General features: G+C 41.8%; 1 protein-coding gene across 2 annotated transcripts; it reads right to left on the reverse strand.

The window, feature by feature from the left end:
• Positions 1–1915: 1915 nt before the first annotated feature.
• On the reverse strand, positions 1916–16096 carry LOC139763892 (protein obstructor-E-like). 2 transcript variants are annotated; one of them, XM_071690304.1, is made up of 5 exons: positions 15940–16096; positions 6715–6963; positions 5663–5872; positions 5083–5299; positions 1916–3100 (listed from the first exon to the last, which is right to left on the reverse strand). In XM_071690304.1, the coding sequence occupies exons 1-5, from the start codon at positions 15983–15985 to the stop codon at positions 2986–2988; spliced, it is 837 nt and encodes a 278-aa protein (XP_071546405.1). In that variant the 5' UTR covers positions 15986–16096; the 3' UTR covers positions 1916–2985. The 2 variants fall into 2 exon arrangements, with proteins under 2 accessions (XP_071546405.1, XP_071546406.1); XM_071690305.1 differs by having other exon boundaries at positions 1916–3983.
• Between the last annotated feature and the right edge of the window lie 2936 nt (positions 16097–19032).

Genomic DNA, 19032 nt, shown 5'->3' on the forward strand with positions numbered 1-19032 from the left:
ATTAGAAATAATGGTCATAATACTCGTAAAATTATATCACTGCACAGCTCTTTTAGTTTTCCGGTCGTCTTGTATACATGTAACCCTTATATCAATTATCTTTGTATTTTCTTTTCTAAGAATATTAAGAGAACGAGTTAAAGGGGACACTAAACTAGGAATATCATTAAGCTAAAGTCTTAATTTTATAGCCTTAATGAACGGTATTTCTCGAGTCACAGGCTCCAGAAGAAATCTCTAATCACAGTTGTTAATAAAGACAGTTCGTACGTACGTTTTTCTCATCTCCTGCTCGAAGAATAGTGTACTTATGATTCCTAAGACTGAAAGGAATGCTATCTTCAGCTCCTCGAACCAAACACTTGCAAACAGATCTATTGTGTGAAATATATGTGACTTTATTTCCCTTCAAGCTAAATTCTTTCATAAGTGGAAAAGAAAAAAAATAGGCTTGATAAATGCATTATACGATATGATAAGCCTCTACGTTACGTGAATGAAACACCATGTTAGTTATCATAGAAAATCATCTAAAATTTTCGATTCTTGGTAATAATTTGACGCTGACATTCATAATGACCCTCGCAGTTAATAGTCTTCAAACCCACAATATCGCGAAAGAATTATTTACAGAAAGCTTTTACACGCCTCACGTATGGAATGGCCCAACAATCCAGCAAACAGTTCACAAGGTTGAACAGCTTCGTTAAACGAGAAGTCCCCTGGTGTTCTCTAAAGCTGCCCTTTTGGCCTCTATTCATGATTGTCTTATGGATAGTGAGATGACACAGCTCATACAAAAATACTTCACCTATACTGTGTCTTATACCTCTTTAATGGTGCAAATTGCTGATGCTTCACTTAGTTGTTGGGTCAGTCTACAGCCCCTAAGCAGGCTATGTTAATCCCTAGATGCCAATCGTATGCTCACTCTTGATACAAAGTATGTCAGCCACACCCATGTGTTATCATATTCAAGACAACAGCTTCCCTTCTTTGTTTCGTGGTTCTATGTTCCATCTGCTAAAGTTGATTTCAGAAGTTATGTATTTAGATACTCATTGCTTCCTTGGTCTAAGGTTATAGGAAGTTATCATAACCAAGTTCTTTTCCTCATTTACTGCCAAGTTACTACAGCAGACACAGGTTATTCTCCCCGGTTTCTACACATCACTGGAAAAGTTGTTATTGTCAGGATTTGTACCTTGGCATGGGGTGGGTTGGGTTTTAGACCTAATCAGCTGCCTGGGTCATTAAGGTCGCAGGCGTCAAGCCATCAACAGAAAGATCTTTATAGTCCCCTTCAGGTGTTCAGGTAAATTCTAAGGCCACATATACTCTCACTACATATGTAGCTCGGGAGTAGGTCATTGCAGAGAAAGAGACAATGATAGTCTATTATCAAAGTCTGTCTCGATTCCTCAGCGTATATTCTTTGTCTTGTTTATACATTGATGGCATGAGGTGACCTGACTTTTTCTGATCTGAGCTGTTGTGGCCCTTCCTATGGATGGGTTGACCTCACTCCACCTTGCCTAGGGAGGTTTGGAGATCCTCTACGTTGACCTGACCTGTGAGAGAGGAGGAGGAGGGAGAGGAGGAGAGGGAATACATCGCTACTAGGAAGTACCTGAGATAAAGGTTCAGTCAGAGTGGCAGGGCTAACGCGTAGCACCATGACAAAGAAAAATAGCTGAAATGGTTTCCTTTTATGATAGATACCATTGCAATACTCATGATGGGGAAGATTATACAACCTTTACTGATAAATGTTTTATTTACATACAAACTCAATTATCAGACGCTTAACGTAAATACAACTTTTAGAAATACCCAGCTTTGTCATTGAGCAGAGAGAGTAATTCACAATGTTCTTGGTTGAATGGTAGTAAAAGGTATATGGATGAAGGATGTATGTGTGTGTGTGTGTGTGTATGTGTGTGTGTGTGTGTGTGTGTGTGTGTGTGTGTGTGTGTGTGTGTGCGTTTATAATTCTTGACGCACCTCAAACAAAAATGGTTTATCTAAATAGTACAAAGCAAGATATTAAGATATGTGTCGTGGGGTATATAATGAAACCCCTCTATGTACAGTGTGAACACCTCACTGTGGGCTGCACAGTGACATGCCCCAGAGTGTTGACACGACCTGCAACAGGTCATGACAGGCAAGGGGGAAGTGTGCTCCAATTTTCATCCGTTTGGCAAGCCATGCCAAGATGTCTGTCTCACTTCATAACATGATAAGGGCAAGTGTCCTAGTAAGCATTGAACTGTCTCTCGTAATATCATGTTAACACTGACATGACATACATTTGAAGGGACTGGTTATATAACTAACATAACTAGAGAGGAAGTTTAAACAGATATTGAAGAAAATACTAATCGTATGTACGTGTGTGGACGTGTTCGAAGACAAATCTGCCTTCATAGAAACTTGAAGAATTCACACTGATGAAAAATACAGAAAAAAGGGGCGTAGTTAATTATTCAACAGACTGAGGAAGAAGAGGTGTATGTGTCACAGTCTAAGGGTTAACTGTGGTGAGAGAATATGTAAGTCAAAACTGCATTATCTGCAATCATGCAAAAATCATCATGCACTTGTCATTAGATTATCAGATAACAGGATTAATGAGTCGTCAACAGAAATATTTATCATCTCTCAATTACATGAGCTCCAGTCTACAGGGAACTGACCATGCAAGTATAACAGACGATCACAGAGAACCGAAGAGGTGGTGAGGGCAGCTGAGGCCATGCAGATTACTGGGAGGGACTGTCTTGCAGGTACAGGTTCCAGGAGGAGGAGGAGGAGGAGGAGGAGGAGGAAGGGGAGGATGAGGAGCGGGAGGAGGAGGGAGAGGAGGAGGAGGAAGAGGAGGAGGAGGAAGAGGAGGAGGAGGAGCGGGAGGAGGAGGAGGAGCAGGAGACGGCTGCGTCGCACGGGGTGAGGTGGCTGAGGGAGGTGATGGAGACAGAGGAGTTAGTTGATGGAGGTCTGGCTAAAGTCCCGGCGATCTCCGAAGTCTCTGAGACCGTCGCCATCAGCGTCGTCATAGACGACGTCAAAGAGTTTGTTGTTCTTGTAAAAATCCTTGCTGCAAAGAAAACGGGACGAGGTTGGCATGCTTTGTTAAGATGAGTCAGAGGATGGAAGACGGCTTCCTCATCAGCTGGAACATGGAATATTAGAATGAAAAGAAAAAAAATCATTCAGGCTGTAAGTAATTTGGAAAAAGTAACGAAGATATTAGTTCAGTCAAACATGCGACGAATTTTAGATGATCAGTCGTCATAGTCTCAAACAAAGAGTTATCGCTTACCCTTGTGCATGCTGTTGGGGGAGGAAATGCAATGTTAGCTGATGCACTTAAAGGGAAATACAGAACAAGATAAGAAATAATGAATGAATGATATGAGGTCGCATGAATAATGAATAAAATGCACTGAGCACATAAAAGGATGTAGAATATGTGTACTACACATGTTCCTCTTCCTGGTAAAAACAGCAGATGTTTGTGTCAAGCATTCGTGGCGACACAATAGGAGAGTGAATGAATGCTCTTCTGCCTACAGCATCTATCAATGACTGACCACATTCTGCACTTTCTAAACTCACATATTTAGCATAGGGATTCTAGAAAGCATGCATTACAGGAGTGGCATATATATGTATAGAAAGGCTCCAAAGCCTTTCCAAAGGCTTTGGAGACTTTCTGAGTGTACATATATATACTCATATATGTAGCCAATGTGTAACGGTGGCGAGGTTCATAACACAGAGAACTGCTGCTGTTTGTCAGGCATGTAATAATGGTGTATGTTCTCAAAACCAACGACCTCCTCCCCTGCACCAGCCGGTCCTCTTCAGGATATAAGGTCTAGTTGGGCGTGTCCTGGTTACCAATGTCGGGTGAGGTGTTTGTATCGTTATCAACATAGTAGTCGGAGAACTGTGGGTGATCTCTGTACCACCCGTAGCTGGAAGAGAGCAGACTGATGAGTGACACTGGGAGGGTTGCGGGAACCTGGCTAGGTAGTGGGTGGAGGTGTTTCGAAGGGATGGCTAGTATAGGTGGGGGTTGAGGGAGGTTAGAACAGGGTATCGTGGGTGAGGGAGGGGGATAGAACATGTGAGCGAGGCATTTTATGAGGTGAGGGAGAGGGGGAGGATATCGTGAGGGAGACTAAACATCAGGACACAGATGAACTCGTTTTCTCCTTTGCCTTCCTTGATACACCTGTTTTCTCCCTACCTCTGTAGATACACCTGTTTTACCCTTACCTTCCTAGATACATCTGTTTTCCCCCTATCTTCCTAGATACACCTGCTTTCTCCCTACCTTCCTGGATACACCTGTTTTCCGAAGCCTTCTGAGATACACCTGTTTTCCTGATCACAAAAAAGATAAGTGTTAACAGAGATGTCCTCTTGTTGATCAAAGAAGCATATGATTCAGTATTCACTCCTCTCTTCTATCATAACAATTCAGTCTCCACTTCGGTTCTATACGACGGATAAAACTTTGCACAGTGACTATAATGTTATGGGTATGTTAAGTATAAACGCTGAGGGCATGATGGCTGAATGTCGAGGTATATCAATGGATATTAACGGAGGGAAATGATCATCTGATTGTCGTGGTACATCAGGTACATTGGATATGTAAATAGGGGGTCATGAATCTTCCATCCCTCATTGACTGTAGTGTCCGAAGTGAAGGGATAAGATAATTCCCTGTACTGCAAAAGAATTACGACAATTGAATGATTATCTTTTTTTTTTCGCTGTCAGGCTCTGAATCCCTCTTCTCACACTTACCCAGTGGTAGCAATATATGTTCTCCACTAACACATGTGATAATGTCCTTTCCGTCACACAGTCATTCTCCAACACCATTTGTACACAAAATGTATTAGCTGTAGTGGTACTATCATCTATCTTTTCATCTATAATAAGAAGATATTGACACTTAATTCATCAACAGTAAGGAGGGATTAATTTAAGACAGAAGTTCACAACCGGATTGTATCAACAATGAGGAAACTGTCTCGTTTACATAAACCGAATCGTACTCACCATTCGGGGACTCTCTCCGGAAAGTCACACACTGTAGTCTTCTCGTTGTAAACTTGACCTAAGCTGCAGGAGCTTTCCTGAGGAACTAGGCCGTTCAAGCATACGTAGAACTTCTGGCAATCTTCGAGGTCAGGGTAACTAGGATGGGGAATGCTCAGGCCTTGTTCGGTGAAGACCTTCTCCCCAGTACAGCAGAAGGCCCCATTCTTAATGCAAGCTGAAAAAGAGCATTAAGGTGAAGGTGGTGTTTGTCTATGGAGGTATGTCAGGTGCGTGAGTCACGTTTGAAGGATTATAAAGCATATTTCTAAGTCGATTAGTGATGTGAGATGTCAAGTAAGTGCTTACGGGGTAGTTATAAGTGTCTGTTATATATAATTGGTGAATGGGAGTGTAGGATCTATTTCTTAGTCTATCAGGTAATGTAAGCTCTAGTCTTTCTTAAGTGATAATATCCATTTAGTCCAAGTTCTCATCATCCCTCAGGGTCACATCTCTTCCTCCTTCTTTCTTCTCCTCCGCCCTCCCTTCTATATCCCTCTCTCCTACCCAAGAAGGTGACTGTGTCTCCAATACTCACTGCTCGTCTTCTCAACACAGCCACTTCTGCCCACTATTTTAGGATAGTTGCAGAGTCCATTCTCGACATCGAAGTGGAGCCCCGGGTTGCAGTCGGTCGCCAAGTGGACTCCATTGATGCAGGTGTAGTACCGGGTGCACACTGTCGGATCCGGGTCTTCGAAGACGCCATTCTTCCTGGGGCAGTAGTCACTCACGTACTGTGGCTCCTCTGTATGTGAGAGGAGAGACTTTCAGTCCAAGTTGAAGGTGTAAGGGGGGAGGTGATGAGGTTTTGAGTTGCGTGGGGCGGGAGGGAGGAAGTGTTAGAATTAAAGGTGTGAGTGGCGGGGTTAAGGTGAAGGAATAGGGGCGTCATGCAAAGGTACAAAGCTGATTGAAACTTAAAGGTGTTAGGGAAAGATGGGACAAGTGAGACGTAGCAGTCAAGGATGAGGTAAGAGTTGAAGGTGTAAGGTATTGGGGCATTGTAAGATCCAAAGGTTAAGAGGAAAAAAGGGAATTAGGGAGACTAAAGGAGGGTGAAACATAAAAGTGTGTTAGAGGAAGGCCATCGTTAAAGGCACTAGTGGAAGGGAAGGTAGGGGTCTTGAGGTGCTAGAGAAGGCAAAATCTAGACGCGTTAGGGGAAGGTGTGAGATTGCAGTATTAAGGTAAGGATGTGTTAATGGAGAAGAGACGTAGAAATGTTGGTAGAAAGTGAGATTTACAAATGTCGTGGGTATGCCAGGCTTACAGATCTTGGAAAAGATGAAGAGTTGAACTATTGAAGTGGCAGAGGAACTTAAGGTTTCCTGCCTCCTACTTCGACGAACATCTCTCATTATACTCATGAATACATGAAAGATTCACTCATGTCCCAGACACGTGTGTGATATACAGATATCTTTGTATTACTGAAACTTAAGGCTTTTAAAGCTCCTCAACCTTCATGAAGTCATGTTTTCAGTACTTTTATAGTACTGAAGTTTTCATCACACTCATAACAAAACGAGTTCATCACAGTTAATTCCTAGCCGCAGCCACAAACGCCCATAAAGCCATACTACTCACGGAGTTTGAGCTTGTTCCCGCAGTCGACGACGTAGGGTGAATCACAAGGGTCATTGTGACCAGCCGTCCCCTTCAGGATGTCAAAGACCAGTCCATCTTCGCAGAGCCTGGGTGTAGCAAACCCTTGTTCACACACCCAGTACTTGTCGCACTGTTCTGGGTCCTCGTAGATCCCGTCTTCCAGGCACTCAAAGGCTCGTGAGGACGTAGAGAGGAGCTGTTCGTCCTGGGAGCGCACTTGTGGACTTCCTGCAAAGGAACGCATTGGTTAAGAGACGACGTCTCGTGGGGAAATGAAGATGAGGATGGGTTGGTTGGGTTCTAGTGGGGACTAAACACATATCAACTCAAATAGAAAAAAAAAATGGTGTATAGAATCAACACAGAAGCATGTTAAAGAATATGGAGAAGGCTGATGGCGAAACGATTCCAGATAGACTTTGTATGTGGAGAAGAACACCATTGTTGATCAAGCAAGACATGTAGTGCTAGCGCCACACGCGCAGGTCCTGCCTCATGACAAACTCTCGACACAGTTACTCACACGTGGGTGTGTTCTCTCTCTCTCTCTCTCTCTCTCTCTCTCTCTCTCTCTCTCTCTCTCTCTCTCTCTCTCTCTCTCTCTCTCTCTCTCTCTCTCTCTCTCTCTCTCTCTCTCTCTCTCTCTCTCTCTCTCTCTCTCTCTCTCTCTCTCTCTCTCTCTCTCTCTCTCTCTCTCTCTCTCTCTCTCTCTCTCTCTCTCTCACTCTCTCTCTCTCTCTCTCTCTGACGTGAACGTTCTTAAGATTCTGCAGCAAACTGTAAACTAGGGACTTCATGTAGAATCCTAAACACAGCAATCAAAACCTTCCGCATAGCTGAAGTTCTCTATCTTAATCTTCAGGAAGGGCGATCATGGACCTCAAACACAGGGAAACAGAGAGCGGAGGAGGCTTTCTCTATCCTTTCCACACTAGGTTCTGTCCCTATTTGTGACCTCCTGATCACCATCTAGCCTCGATACGATCCAGTGGTTTACTGCGGCTAGCGTTCGTCTACTTTCCTTTCACATTTTTAATTGTTATTCCCCAGTGAAAACTGGGGCAGAGAAACGAAAACGGGGGGGATCACGTCCAGGAGAAAACCAGAAGTGGAAGAACGCCGGGGTCTGGGTTGGGTACCAGCAGGGTTTAATGGCGCTAGAATCCTCCAGTTCCCCGCCCTGGATACGCTTTGGAGAATGGAGAGAGAGAGAGAGAGAGAGAGAGAGAGAGAGAGAGAGAGAGAGAGAGAGAGAGAGAGAGAGAGAGAGAGAGAGAGAGAGAGAGAGAGAGAGAGAGAGAGAGAGAGGTGACCGACAGAAGTCGATGGGCTGGAGAGAAGGAAGGATAAAGAGGGAGATTAAGAAGAGAGAACGTACGATGAAGAAAGTGAGATGGAAAAAGTCAACGAGGAAAAGGAAGTCATTGGTCGTATGGCCCGCAGTGATGTGAGCAGCTCTGGCCACAGTCTCTCTCTTTCTCTCTCGAGAAGATAACTAAAATCACAAGAAAAGAGAAAATGCCGCTTTTTTTTTTTTTGCCATAACTTTCTCGACTCATTCCATGAACTATGGATACTCGTGTTACTAAGACACACTAGAGGAAATCTGTATCTTGTGGCGACGCAAGTGTTTGCCTAAAACAGATATCTGAGGAGGAGGAAGCTACAGTGCTGTGAAATTACACTCATAATTCCTCCGGGCTGGTGCGTGTTTTCTGGGACATTGAGACGATGAACTGTGGTACAGAAAGTGTACTGATGTTGACCAAACCAGGAACTGAAGGTGATTTCGTTGGAAAACTTGGATTGTTTGACGTATCTTATGTCATTGACGTATATTATATTATTGACATATTGCAAAATACGCCTTCCCAGAATATCAATTTATTGATGAGAAAACACAAGTTGTCTGCCCTGCTTCAGGACGAGAGGAAACGACCAAAGTCATGAACTAAATATGTCACGTACGTATAGAAAGTCGAGTGTTTGGTAGGCTGAAGCTTCAGGAGAAAGTAACCCAGATGTCATGGTCTGTCTCCTTCCCTATATCATGGTCTGTTTCCCTCCATAGATCATGACAAAATGTAGGAGTCGCCGGGAAGCGGAACGAATGGTTAAGATGTTGAAGAAAAAAAAAAGAAAAGAAAAAGGAGATTGGAAAAGATCTTTCATTAGTGCCCTGGAATCTTCCTTTTTTGGACTGGTTGAACCTTTTCCCATCTACGATACTCCTGATACAGGATGAGACAACACGCTACAAGGGCTGCTCTCTCTCTCTCTCTCTCTCTCTCTCTCTCTCTCTCTCTCTCTCTCTCTCTCTCTCTCTCTCTCTCTCTCTCTCTCTCTCTCTCTCTCTCTCACATTCATCCAGAGAATCCTCTAAATCAACCACAATTTCCTTCCCAAGAGAACGTATCACATGATCGTACTATGATCACCACGAAATTATGTCTTGGCTAAGCTTGAGTCTCTCGGAGATCTGACACAAGTGACTGTGCAAATGTATGTATATGTGGGAAAGTGAATGTGTTGTTGACCTGTGTGTGTGTGTGTGTGTGTGTGTGTGTGTGTGTGTGTGTGTGTGTGTGTGTGTGTGTGTGTGTGTGTGTGTGTGTGTGTGTGTGTGTGTCCCTCTCACCCCGCCCCTGTAGCGCCCTTTTCATGGCTCAGGTAACGAGATATTGGGCTGTGTTGCCATCCTGGTTAACCCCAGTCCTTCATGCAATATCCTTTTGACGTACTTCAAGTTCATGAGTGATATAGTTCGCACCTCCGTACATACTTTTCACTGAGTCAAGTGTTATTCTACTGTTATAACGTGAGACTTCGATCCTCCTCTGTCACAAGGAGTTCAAGACGACCAAAACGGTCTGGTGTTGCTGCTTGCTCACTTTCATCCTCATTCAAAGGTGTTTGTTCTCATCTTCTGACGTTTAACCTTTCGTATAAATCTATATAATATTTTCTTCGGTTCGAATTGGTACTTGGTTAAGTTGAAGTGAAGATTTACACCTGAGGCAGCATGGGTTTATCTTTCCAGAGAAACTGTGATGCAAATCCAGGGACAGCCTATGCATAGGTGTTTACCACTTGCTTCGTGTGGAAGGGAAGCAAACAGTGTAAACAACTGATCCCCATGCTACCCTTCATGAAAGTAAACAAAGAAAACGGGGCTCTCACAGATCATTGTTCAAAGAAATAAAAAGAACTGAAAACAGCAGTCACACAAGACATTGTGTCCAAACATCCGGACTTCATACATCTGCCTCACATGTCACCGACTGCGAGAGAAAACAACATGAGCACCTGCCTCACACAACCTGATGGACGTGAAGCATTTTGGTAAGTCCTTCCCCCGTCAAGTCACAACACTGCTCAGGGGTCAGTATTCTCCACACCTGCTTTGATGTTAACGTGTCCCCATCCATATAGATTAGAGATATCTGATCCTATTACCTTCAACTTGGAGATAGATTCTTCATAGACCAGCTGGTCTTCTTACTATCTGTATAACCCTATATGCTGTCCTCCAGCAGATAACACCCATCAAAGACCATCAGGTCTTCTGTTATCTGTCTTTCCCATGATCTCATAGAACTGTTCAGTAGAGGGCTTGTAAATCCAAAGGCGACCTAAGACGCCATATTCTCATAATTTCTCTCTAATTCATCCAATCTGTCTAACTCAAACCTCACATCACTACTCATAAGGATGGACATGAGCTCAGTAGCTACACTCGGGAAGTGATGGTTGCACTATATAAATGGCCTACTAGACTTTACATCTCCGAGCACCTCTCACCTTTTGCCTCCCAGCCCTCGTCTGGTGAAAATGGTGGTCACTCTCATTAGTAGTCCGACACGGAATCCATCTACATTCCTCTCTCACCCTTTCACTTTCCGTCAGAGCCTTGGGCCACCTGCAGCTGCTGCTGCGACACAAGAAAGGTGGCGCCGCCCCTCTCACTAGACACCATTCATAGTGGTTCTACTTTTGTTCTTCCGTCGAATATAGACGAGTCTCACCTTCGGGAGACCAACAAAAATGACTCTACTTATCCTACAGCTTTTTCCCCCTATATGCTAATCAAAGCTTTACAATAAAGTGGCTTCAAGTTATTTTTGTTCCATTTTCACTTTTCGAACCTCCTCCTCCTCCTCCTCCTCCTCCTGCTGGAATAACTTCCCCCTCGAGTCATATGATGGCAAACGCAGTTGCATCATACTTCACAGCCCTGATATATACGTACATGTCATCCGGTCTTACTATGAAGTTCGAGAATATGATTCATCATATGCTGAAGTATCATGTTGCTTGATAATGGGAATCCGGATAATAAGAGAGAAGTTATCCGGAACTGGGAGACCAGAGTAGACAGGGTCTTGATACGACATTTGGTACTGAATACCTTCTTCCTCCCTCTCACTCTTTCCATCTCCATCACCTTATCTCCATCGGTATTTTCCTTCGTGTCCCTTCTCTCCTCCCCCTCTCCCCTTCAGACATGCATCTCCCTTAGCTCCCAAGGCCACACAATAATCAGGTTCTTCGATGAAAAAAAAAAAAAAAAACGTGTCGCTAAGCTGTATTATATAAGGGACAAAAAGAATCTTCACATACCTTCAGTAAATGGTGAAACAAAAAGGAGTTCTCTATCACCTTAACTCAAGCTAAGGGTAAGAGATGAGTGTAAGACAGATATGGTCAGAAAATTAAAGAAGAAAATGGATCATTGCAATGCTGTGTACACTCTTTGTTTGCCCTGCAACATAAGCTGAACATGATTGCTATAGCTGCAACACTGCATAGTTTCTACGTTTAGATTATCTGTCTCAATGGCCAGACAGTGTATTGTTTGTGTGTGTGTGTGTGTGTGTGTGTGTGTGTGTGTGTGTGTGTGTGTGTGTGTGTGTGTGTGTGTGTGTGTCTAAACCTCAGTAAGGTCTTGCCAGTACAATACTGACAGCTTGGATGAAACATTTTTCAAGTGAGTAAATGGCCATAGATCTCACAGGAGGTAAAACTATCGAATCCTCAACGTCTATTGGAATCAACAGGTTATGATCACACACCAAACCTTAAGTGGCAAGAATAAGAACATCTGAATGTCGAGTCGACAGGACCATCATCGCATGGAAATGATGGACATGATTTTCAAGCCAGGATTTTTTTTTCCCCCTAAAGAGAGACTCTTTCAAAATCTATCTTCCTTCGTGATGGACATGATTTTCAGGCCAGGATTTTTTTTTTTTCTTAAAGAGAGACTCTTTCAAAATCTATCTTCCCTTCATGAGAAAATTACATTACCGACACAGAGCCAAGGCCAGACGCTGGTGTTGGTCGACTGCGCAATGTTGTGACCTTCGAATTCCTGCCCGGCGGTAGGGTCGAGTCCCCAGGAACAGATCGAGGATAAAAAGGATTGACGTGGATTATGTGACGCTCAAGGTCAACCGGTAACCCCCCCCCCCCCCCCCTTTCCGAGGGGGTGGCCTGCTGCTAGCGAGGATAAAGCCTCAGATCATCTGTGTCTCAGGGGTAGAAAAAAAGGTGATCTAAGGGGAAGATGAGGTGGTTTCTTCTCTGGGGGTTATCTCTGCATGTACTGTATGTCTGTATGTGTGGAATAAAAGACATTTAGAAGAGGGGGAGATGTGAGGGGATGGTGAATATCGTAGATTATCTGAGGTCATTTATTGGAGTTGATAGATATTCTCGAGGAAGGTGTATAAAGAGACGTGAGAATCTAAGGGAAACATGTTCGAGATAGACAGATGATATAATACAAAGTCTTTACAATAAATGAATATTCCCAAAAGCATGACTTTAATTCTTACTGGAATAATAATCTAGTAAACGATATCAATGATAAATATATGTTGTAATATATCTTATAGTTTCCAGTGTTCTGTAACCTAAAGAATCTTTTTGTAAAAGAGGGAATATTGACATGCGCCTCGTCCCTGAACACCATAATCATATACAGGATCTTTATCAAGGTCTTCAAACTTATTGTGTTATGTTAGATACAGCCAAAGAAAACGACCCTTGTAAAAGATGTGTTTTGCATTACGTCTGCTAATATTTAGGGTTTCTCGTCCTAACGGCTAATAAAAGTAATTTCTCCTCTTACCAGCTGACACGATAGATTCGCGTTTGAACGATGCAAATAATACTTTCTCGTCTTATTTACTCACAAGGTAGTTTCTTGTCTGCATGGCTAATAAGGTAGTTTCTCCTGGTGGCTAACCAAGCACTTTCTCGTATTCATGTCAAAAAACATAAAAGGACTTTCTCATCTCCAAGGTTAACAAGGAACTTTCGTGGCTAATAAGGTAATCAAATCTAAGTTGGTATCGTTGTGGGTATCCTCTTATCCTCCTGCCTAAAAAGGTACCTTTTATTGGTCATTTCTATGCCTAACCAGATCATGTCTCTTTTCGACTGCTATTTTTTTCAGTATTTACTGCTAATTAAATGGTAATGCGCAAGAAAGTAATTTCTTATCGTGAATTCTGGAAAGGTGGTCGAACTCTGTCTTGCTTTCTCCGTCCAGTGTGTGTGTGTGTCGCCACAACACGCACTGGGGGCCGTGTGCTAGTATTCGAAGCTCCTTACGACAGACCACCAGCCAGAATATCTGTTACGAATCAGTTAACGACTCCGAACCACCGAATTGGCTCATTATATCAGTAACCTCCAACCAGATTATTTGATACGAATCAATCAATGGCCCTGCACTACCGGACTGGTCTCTTCATATCAGTATCATTACAGCTCATATGTCCTCAAATTATTCCCTGACACATTTATTCATATCAAAGATGTTTGTTCATACAACGGTGGCAGTCGCATTAGATCCTACTGACACTTCAGCGAAACCTTTAATTTTGGTGTTAAGGTATAGAGTCGTCACTTGTTCCCGGCCACAGAAAATTATATGTAATTTTCTTCACTGCAACTTATGTTTTTGCCGACTCAGTCATGAAATGGCCAAGAGGTGTATGTCTAATATACGTGAAGGACTTCGTGTATCGTCCAGTCAGGTCCTACATTTGCCTTTGAAAAACAAAATCTTTTGGACTACGAGAACCAAACTTTTCTTACCCAAATAGACAAGAGAGATATTACAGACGTATTCATATACATCGAGACATCCACTATGAGGGAATCTACAGTGTGTGGTGGTTGCCTTATTCAGAGAAACGCTTAACCCGTCACCTCCCTCTTGCAGCTCCTCTCGTAACCTTGGCAGTGACGCATGAACTTCCCTGGCCGGGTTGTTTTTTCTTCTGTTTTCGTGTAAGAGTGAATTTCCTTTATTCATTTTCATCTTATACAACTCCTTCACATCAAGGTTTTTTAGGCGCTTTGACGAAGATGGTTGGTGAGTATCCGGTGGCAACACAGAGGTGGGTTCGATTACTGATGATGATGATGTGCAGATGGCTAAACTGGTAAACCAGGATCCCAGTGTCAAAGGGAACCAGTGTACTCACCCAGAAGGACACGGGCATGTGTGTGTGTGTGTGTGTGTGTGTGTGTGTGTGTGTGTGTGTGTGTAATCATGTTGCCCCCTTGTACATATGTGCCACATATAATGGTCAGGTTAGGCTTAATTTCATATTTTCAGTCCTGGTCCTTAAAAAATTGTCAGACACGAGGAAAAACAAAAGCGAATACAAAAAGGAGCAACTGCACTAAACTCCGTCACTCAGAAATAAACCTAACGAAAAAAGACTGGAAGATCTAAAATGATCTTTCACAGAGAATGCGCAAACTCACATTAGATCTGTCAGAGATTGTCAAAATACCGGATATATATCACAATAATCTCTACCTCAGGCAGATATAAACTTACCAGAAGTAACGGCAGGAAATGAAATGGATAATGTTGTACAAACGTGGGAAATATTTACCTAAATAGTTTAAATGGAATGAACTACATCACATAATGTCAAAACGAAGTCATTCAAAATAAAGATGGACAAATACTTTATTGGTGTTGATTATCACTAAATAAACCAATTTAACCAAAACAATATGATATTCAGCTTTTATTTTTTCCTTGGCAAGGCAGGAGCTTGGCCCTTGTTTCCTAGAGAAATGGAGTCATAAATGCATTTTCTGTCCAGCCTTTCGTGAAGATTTTCTTTGTTGTTATATTTTCTCTATACTGTACTGTGGTCCTTCATATTTTCTTGGTAGTTAAAGTGCCTGAGGGAGTGGTGGGTAGGGAAGGAGCCCTCTGCTTTCATATCTTCTTTGCTTATATAGTGATGAGTTGGATGGAGCCTTCTCCTTTACTGTCTCGTCTCTATCAAAGTGTAATAAGAATTTAGGATACATTTACTGTCCTCCAGCAGTAATGTTCTATATGAACCATTTGGGTTTTTGTCATCTGACTTTTGCCCATGTATTTCCTTTGTTCTTCATTGTTTTGTTCTTCAGAATTCCTTTTCCTCTCTTAGTATTGTGTTGACGTAGCAGTAGTGTCTGCCCCATTTCTACCCAAGTGGTGATCTAAGTCAAGAATCCACACTTGAGTAAGATCACCATGAGGAATATTTTGGTAACCTTTAATGTGTTGAACATCGTCATTAAGAAAAGTATTCCCTTTCAGAGGTATAAGTTACCTGCTTCCACAACGTGATTTTGAGTGACATATAACAAAAGATATCACTATTTCAGAAAACTGGTAATGCTCACATTGTTTCTCTTTTTCAGACAACTTTCTTCACTGCAATATAGTGTGATATATGTCGACATAACAACAGAAAATGATAGATTTTGAAATATATATATATATATATATATATATATATATATATATATATATATATATATATATATATATATATATATATATATATATATATATATATATATATATATATATATATATATATATATATATATATATATATATATATATATATATATAAATATATATATATATATATATATATATATATATATATATATATATATATATATATATATATATATATATATATATATATATATATATATATATATATATATACACATATATAAACCTCTTGTTACTCATGATCACAACAGAACAGTAAAATATTACACACATAGTAACGGCAGGCAGTGCCACAGAAACATAACTAGGTTAAAACAGAGAGGCAGGCATCACAACCTCTCAAAAAGCTGTCCATCCTCACTGCTACTCACCCAGTACGAGGGTCACGCCCAAGAACAGAAGCAACGCTGAGAACATCTTCACCTGCCAAGCTCAGACTGTCGACTGATCGCGAAACCGGATGGCCTCACCCCACCGCCTCCGAAAGCCAGCTCCCTCCCCCTCCTTCTCCTCCTCCTTCTCCTCCTCCAGCCACTAAGGTGGAGCTGGCTGCCTCCCTTCTCTGATTCAGCTACCACCTGTGTTCCTTCACTACTCCACATGCTAGCAAGATACCCTTCTGCAAGAGACGCAGGACGATTGCAGGTGTTCAAAAGGGCGTAGGCATTACAGCCGTGCGTCACAAGGACTATAACTCACATAGAAAGTGAGATATGTAGAGCGTAAGGGACATAGAAAGTGTACAAGATAGGTTCCATAGAAGGCCGTCCACGGAGAGTTGTTTAGAAAGGCGAAGGTGTGATCTCAAGAGGCCTTGCCACTCGTCAATCCTCTCTTAGATAACCGAAACGTTTTATGTGATCCATTTTTGTTTTCTTGATTCTCTACCTCAGGACAACTGTAGCATCACGAAAAACAAAAATCAGATCATCGGAGACTTTATTAACAGTTCGATGACGTCTTAATTCAAAATAAGAATGCAGTTCAAAGTAATTATTTGAAGTGAAGATGCTGAGAAAACTTCAAGAAAGAAAAAAACTACATGAATAAAAGAATATAAAGAGACATAGAGACTTTTGATATACATTTTTGTACTATGGCGTTTATGATAAGATGATTAGTAATTAGACAGAGAAATTACTGTGTCTCAGTTTTCTATGAAGGTTGTATAGGAAGAGATTATCAGCAACTAATTGCAAGTGTACGTAGTAATAAAAACATACATTAAAGATCACCTGATTTATCTAACTCCCTGATTATCCCTATTATTATTATCATCATTATCATTATCATTATCATTATTTTTATTATCATTGTTATCATAATTATTATCATTATTGTTATCATTATCAATATTATCATTATTATCATTACTGTTATTATTATTATTATCATCATCATTATCATTGTTATTTTTAATCGTATTATCATCACTGCGACTTCCATTTAATCTATAATTTCATCAATATATTGCGGTCTTTTCCGAGTTTTAAACTACAAGAGATGACAAGTTGTTACCAGATTGCAAGCCATTACCAGCTCCAGTAACACTCATCTTAGAGAGGTAAAGCCTTGGTCAATGTCACCAAGATCACAGTTTGCTACCTGTTGACGTCTCTAGTTCAGTGTTCCAAGGATGACTACCTACTCCATTTGCATTCTTAATGTGGCCAAATCCCCAAGGATAACTACCTAATCCAACTTAAGTTAGCTTGTGTTTTTTTCAAGGGTTACTACTTAATGTGATTGAAAGACAGCTGCTCAATGCTATTAGGATTACTATCTATTTGCATTGAAATCTCCAGTTGGATTACTATTAGGATTGCTACCTACTGTGCATCGAAGTCTCCAGTTGGTTGTTGGTCTACTTTCGCTTCAAGCTTGATTCCCCATGCTGGAACACGTCCATCTTGACCATGTAACTCATGCCTGTTCCGTGTACTCTGTCACAGCTGCGGCTCTGTGTCCTTGTGTCTGTGTGTGTGTGTGTGTCACTTTAAGCTTCCTGTGCATCCGATGAATTTCAAAGTCTGAAAATAATGGTGTTATAGTTTGTAGATACGTTTTTGCTTGTATATGTTTTCCAGTAAACCATATCTATTTGTGTGCCTTCGACATACTAACTTGTAATATATCATAAAGCTTTACGAATTTCTTTTAATTGTAGATCGGCTTAACCTTCATTTTATGCATAAGCTTCATTTTTTTCATTTTTTTTTTCCGAATTTTTCCATATTGCCATTATATGTTTTACATAACCAGGGCATGTAAAGCGGTTTGGGGAAACCACGAAAAAGTCTGCAGGGGTCTGGTTGTGGATATGGGGAGCTGTGGTTTCGGTGCGTTGTACGTGACTGCTGGAGAGTGGGTGTGTGCGACTGAGGCTATTACTGCCTCTGTTAGACTAAGAATTTGATACTGTTATCTGCCCAATTAACTCTGCACTTCTTTTGTAGCAAGCCTAGAGTTATTTTTCTTTTTTATATCCTTTAATAACTTTATCCATATTCGTGGGTGACAGATTAAAACTCACGTCCTGGTTTTCACAAACCAAGGGTCGGCAGACGGTTGGGTCTCTGCCCCAATGCTCCTCTCGTTCGACTTACACACCTTACACACCGCTTGCGTCATCACTGTGTACTGTGTAACTAACGTCTGACGTATCCTCCGGGCATGTGAAGTGTATAGGTCGCCAACCGTGGCGGAAGAGGCCCGTAAATCTTAAGGTGTGGGATGGACGAAGTGTTTTTGAAAGTAAGGTAAATAACGTGAATTTATGTTTTTCATTTGCATATTTACAATGTTTCTTTTTTCATTCAACTATGACGTCAATTTTTCGGAGGCTGTAAATGATTAATGGGTTGTTGGCTTTATATATAGTTCGTCTGAACCCCTGTCTCTTTATCTGTATATGTTATCTCTCTCTCTCTCTCTCTCTCTCTCTCTCTCTCTCTCTCTCTCTCTCTCTCTCTCTCTCTCTCTCTCTCTCTCTCTCTCTCTCTCTCTCTCTCTCTCTCTCTCAGACTTCCTTTACAATGTCGTTTAGATAAGGAATCTCCGTCGTAGAGCCACAGCGACGGCAGCTCCCTCCTGCTGGAGCATGACACGGAATGCCACGCCCTTACACAACCCCCCATCAATCATGACAACTCCCTCACACTATCATCAGCACCTTCACCAACACCGCCACCAACACTACCCTCGCCACCATCTCCACCAACCCGACCATCACCACCATCACCTCTACTTTCACCTTCAACATCAGCTGTGATGCTATTTTTTCTTCTCTCTCTACTACCAACATCACTGCTTATACTACCCTCACTTGCATTCCCCTCACGATGACCAACACCGTTGGGTCACCTTCACCATAATGACTTACGCCAAATTCCACCACAACCATTTTTACCTCCATCTCCAACACCGGCTCCATTATAAAAAAAAATCCCCACCATCCCCATCCC

The sequence above is a fragment of the Panulirus ornatus genome, chromosome 48 (genome assembly GCF_036320965.1).
Source record: "Panulirus ornatus isolate Po-2019 chromosome 48, ASM3632096v1, whole genome shotgun sequence".
NCBI classification, from domain to species: Eukaryota; Metazoa; Arthropoda; class Malacostraca; order Decapoda; family Palinuridae; genus Panulirus; species Panulirus ornatus.